The 5,000-nt window shown below is 37.4% G+C and overlaps 1 protein-coding gene across 4 annotated transcripts in view; it reads left to right on the top strand.

The window, feature by feature from the left end:
• Positions 1-4,965, top strand: part of rab21 (RAB21, member RAS oncogene family) — a 12,529-nt gene extending 7,564 nt beyond the window's left edge. Inside the window, exons 5-8 of one of the 4 annotated variants that reach the window (XM_034678937.1) lie at positions 28-82; positions 880-968; positions 4,406-4,546; positions 4,609-4,965. In XM_034678937.1, the coding sequence (XP_034534828.1) occupies positions 28-82; positions 880-968; positions 4,406-4,545 (284 nt within the window). In that variant the 3' untranslated portion in view covers position 4,546; positions 4,609-4,965. Of the gene's footprint in view, positions 1-27; positions 83-879; positions 969-4,405 lie in introns of all 4 variants that reach the window. The other 3 variants (XM_034678936.1, XM_034678935.1, XM_034678934.1) reach the window with 3 other exon arrangements.
• The last annotated feature ends 35 nt before the right edge of the window (positions 4,966-5,000 follow it).

Here is a 5,000-nt window from a genome sequence, read left to right as displayed (position 1 = left end):
GTGTGTGTGTGTGTGTTTCCTCTTCAGGTAATAAAATAGATTTGGACAAAGACAGACATGTTTCAGTGGAAGAGGCCGAGAGGTGAGACGATTACTTTATTATTTAAGGTTCAAGGTCGGTCTACAGATCTGTGGGTTTATGGATCTGTGGGTTCATGGATCTGTGGGTTCAAGGATCTGTGGGTTCATGGATCTGTGGGTATGTGGGTTCATGGATCTGTGGGTTCAAGGATCTGTGGGTTTATGGATCTGTGGGTATGTGGGTTCATGGATCTGTGGGTATGTGGGTTCATGGATCTGTGGGTTCAAGGATCTGTGGGTTTATGGATCTGTGGGTTCAAGGATCTGTGGGTTCATGGATCTGTGGGTTCATGGATCTGTGGGTATTCGGGTTCATGGATCTGTGGGTATGTGGGTTCAAGGATCTGTGGGTTCATGGATCTGTGGGTATGTGGGTTCATGGGTCTGTGGGGTCATGGATCTGTGCATCTGTGGGGTCATGGGTCTGTGGGGTCATGGATCTGTGGGTCTGTGGGGTCATGGGTCTGTGGGGTCATGGATCTGTGGGGTCATGGGTCTGTGGGGTCATGGATCTGTGGGGTCATGGATCTGTGGGGTCTGTGGATCTGTGGGGTCATGGATCTGTGGGGTCATGGGTCTGTGGGGTCTGTGGATCTGTGGGGTCATGGATCTGTGGGGTCATGGATCTGTGGGGTCATGGGTCTGTGGGGTCATGGATCTGTGGGGTCATGGGTCTGTGGGGTCATGGATCTGTGGGTCTGTGGGGTCATGGGTCTGTGGGTCTGTGGGGTCATGGGTCTGTGGGTCTGTTGAAGGATAGTATCTGAGCTCATGGTTGGTGTTCCTGTCTCTCTGTAGTTATGCTGAGTCAGTGGGAGCCAAACATTACCACACATCAGCCAAGTTAAATAAAGGCATCGAGGAGCTCTTCCTGGATCTCTGTAAACGTAAGAGTCTGAGGGGGAGGAGCTTATGTTCCTGTGTTACATTGTCATTATTAATATTGTTATTATCATTCATTATTATCATTATTAATATTGTTATTATCATTCATTATTATCATTATTAATATTGTTATTATCATTCATTATTATCATTATTAATATTGTTATTATCATTCATTATCATTATTAATATTGTTATTATCATTCATTATTATCATTATTAATATTGTTATTATCATTCATTATTATCATTATTAATATTGTTATTATCATTCATTATTATCATTATTAATATTGTTATTATCATTCATTATTATCATTATTAATATTGTTATTATCATTCATTATTATCATTATTAAGATTGTTATTATCATTCATTATTATCATTATTTATATTGTTATTATCATTCATTATTATTATCATTATTAATATTGTTATTATCATTCATTATTATCATTATTAAGATTGTTATTATCATTCATTATTATCATTATTTTTATTGTTATTATCATTCATTATCATTATTAAGATTGTTATTATCATTCATTATTATCATTATTTATATTGTTATTATCATTCATTATTATCATTATTAATATTGTTATTATCATTCATTATTATTATCATTATTAATATTGTTATTATCATTCATTATCATTATTAAGATTGTTATTATCATTCATTATTATCATTATTTATATTGTTATTATCATTCATTATTATCATTATTAATATTGTTATTATCATTCATTATTATCATTATTAATATTGTTATTATCATTCATTATTATCATTATTAAGATTGTTATTATCATTCATTATTATCATTATTTATATTGTTATTATCATTCATTATTATCATTATTAATATTGTTATTATCATTCATTATTATCATTATTAATATTGTTATTATCATTCATTATTATCATTATTAATATTGTTATTATCATTCATTATTATCATTATTAAGATTGTTATTATCATTCATTATTATCATTATTTATATTGTTATTATCATTAATTATTATCATTATTAATATTGTTATTATCATTCATTATTATCATTATTAATATTGTTATTATCATTCATTATTATCATTATTTATATTGTTATTATCATTCATTATTATCATTATTAAGATTGTTATTATCATTCATTATTATCATTATTAATATTGTTATTATCATTCATTATTATCATTATTAATATTGTTATTATCATTCATTATTATCATTATTAAGATTGTTATTATCATTCATTATTATCATTATTTATATTGTTATTATCATTCATTATTATCATTATTAATATTGTTATTATCATTCATTATTATCATTATTAATATTGTTATTATCATTCATTATTATCATTATTTATATTGTTATTATCATTCATTATTATCATTATTTATATTGTTATTATTATTCATTATTATCATTATTAATATTGTTATTATCATTCATTATCATTATTAAGATGGTTATTATCATTCATGTTGATGTGGATGTTGATGTTGATGTGGATGTTGATGTTGACGTTGATGTTGACGTTGATGTTGACGTGGATGTTGACGTGGATGTTGACGTGGATGTTGACGTGGATGTTGACGTTGACGTGGATGTTGACGTTGACGTTGACGTGGATGTTGACGTGGATGTTGACGTGGATGTTGACGTTGATGTTGACGTGGATGTTGACGTGGATGTTGACGTTGATGTTGACGTTGATTTTGACGTGGATGTTGACGTGGATGTTGATGTTGATGTTGACGTTGATGTTGACGTGGATGTTGACGTTGACGTGGATGTTGACGTTGATGTTGACGTGGATGTTGACGTTGATGTTGACGTGGATGTTGACGTTGATGTTGACGTGGATGTTGACGTTGATGTGGATGTTGACGTTGACGTTGACGTGGATGTTGACGTGGATGTTGACGTTGACGTGGATGTTGACGTGGATGTTGACGTGGATGTTGACGTGGATGTTGACGTGGATGTTGACGTTGACGTTGACGTGGATGTTGATGTCCTCGTGGATGTTGATGTTGACGTGGATGTTGACGTGGATGTTGATGTCCTCGTGGATGTTGATGTTGACGTGGATGTTGACGTGGATGTTGATGTTGACGTTGATGTGGATGTGGATGTTGATGTTGACGTTGATGTGGATGTGGATGTTGATGTTGACGTGGATGTTGACGTGGATGTTGATGTTGACGTTGACGTTGATGTGGATGTTGACGTTGACGTTGATGTGGATGTTGACGTGGATGTTGATGTGGATGTTGACGTTGACGTTGATGTGGATGTTGACGTTGACGTTGATGTGGATGTTGACGTGGATGTTGACGTGGATGTTGATGTTGACGTTGATGTGGATGTGGATGTTGATGTTGACGTTGATGTGGATGTGGATGTTGATGTTGACGTGGATGTTGACGTGGATGTTGATGTTGACGTTGACGTTGATGTGGATGTTGACGTTGACGTTGATGTGGATGTTGACGTGGATGTTGATGTGGATGTTGACGTTGACGTTGATGTGGATGTTGACGTTGACGTTGATGTGGATGTTGACGTGGATGTTGACGTGGATGTTGACGTGGATGTTGACGTTGACGTTGACGTTGACGTTGACGTGGATGTTGACGTGGATGTTGACGTGGATGTTGACGTTGACGTTGACGTGGATGTTGACGTTGACGTGGATGTTGACGTTGACGTGGATGTTGACGTGGATGTTGACGTGGATGTTGACGTTGATGTTGACGTGGATGTTGACGTGGATGTTGACGTCGACGTGGATGTTGATGTTGACGTGGATGTTGACGTTGATGTGGATGTTGACGTTGACGTTGACGTGGATGTTGACGTGGATGTTGATGTGGATGTTGACTTGGATGTTGACGTGGATGTTGACGTGGATGTTGATGTGGATGTTGACGTGGATGTTGACGTGGATGTTGATGTGGATGTTGATGTGGATGTTGACGTGGATGTTGATGTGGATGTTGACGTGGATGTTGACGTGGATGTTGACGTGGATGTTGATGTGGATGTTGACGTGGATGTTGACGTGGATGTTGACGTGGATGTTGACGTTGACGTTGACGTTGACGTTGACGTGGATGTTGACGTGGATGTTGACGTGGATGTTGACGTTGACTTTGACGTGGATGTTGACGTTGACGTGGATGTTGACGTGGATGTTGACGTTGACGTTGACGTGGATGTTGACGTTGACGTGGATGTTGACGTTGACGTGGATGTTGACGTGGATGTTGACGTGGATGTTGACGTTGATGTTGACGTGGATGTTGACGTGGATGTTGACGTCGACGTGGATGTTGATGTTGACGTGGATGTTGATGTTGACGTTGACGTTGACGTTGATGTGGATGTTGATGTTGACGTTGATGTTTTTGTGGTTTCAGGGATGATGGAGACGGCTCAGGCAGACGAGAGGTTGAAGGGCAATGGAGCCAGCCAATCAGCATCGAGTAGGCGAGGCGTACAGATCGTTGATGACGAACCACAAGCCACACCCGCCGGGGGATGCTGCTCTTCTGGCTAAAACACACACACACACACACACACACACACACACACACACACACACACACACACACACACACACACACACACACACACACACACACACACACACTCTCTGTCATACATGCTTGCAGACGTTCTCTCACGGTGACGGCTCTTTAAATTAATCCTTTAAAAGTTTCTGTTCATTCAGCGCTGCCTCTGCTGCAAAGGAGCATGGGAAATCTATTTAAAGTGCTTTTATCATGGTTCCCTTCAAAATAAAAGTCCCTGATGATAAAGTGCTTTTATCATGTTCCCTTCAAAATAAAAGTCCCTTATGATTTAAGTGCTTTTATCATTGTTCCCTTCAAAATAAATGTCCCTCATGATTACAGTGCTTTTATCATGGTTCCCTTCAAAATAAAAGTCCCTCATGCTTACAGTGGGTGTGCTCAGAGATTTAAGTTTGATGAAATCATATTTTCAGCACTT

Source organism: Notolabrus celidotus, unplaced genomic scaffold (genome assembly GCF_009762535.1).
Source record: "Notolabrus celidotus isolate fNotCel1 unplaced genomic scaffold, fNotCel1.pri scaffold_264_arrow_ctg1, whole genome shotgun sequence".
Taxonomy (NCBI): Eukaryota; Metazoa; Chordata; class Actinopteri; order Labriformes; family Labridae; genus Notolabrus; species Notolabrus celidotus.
Note: the sequence above shows the minus strand (reverse complement) of the source record. Positions and strands in the feature narration are given on the sequence as shown.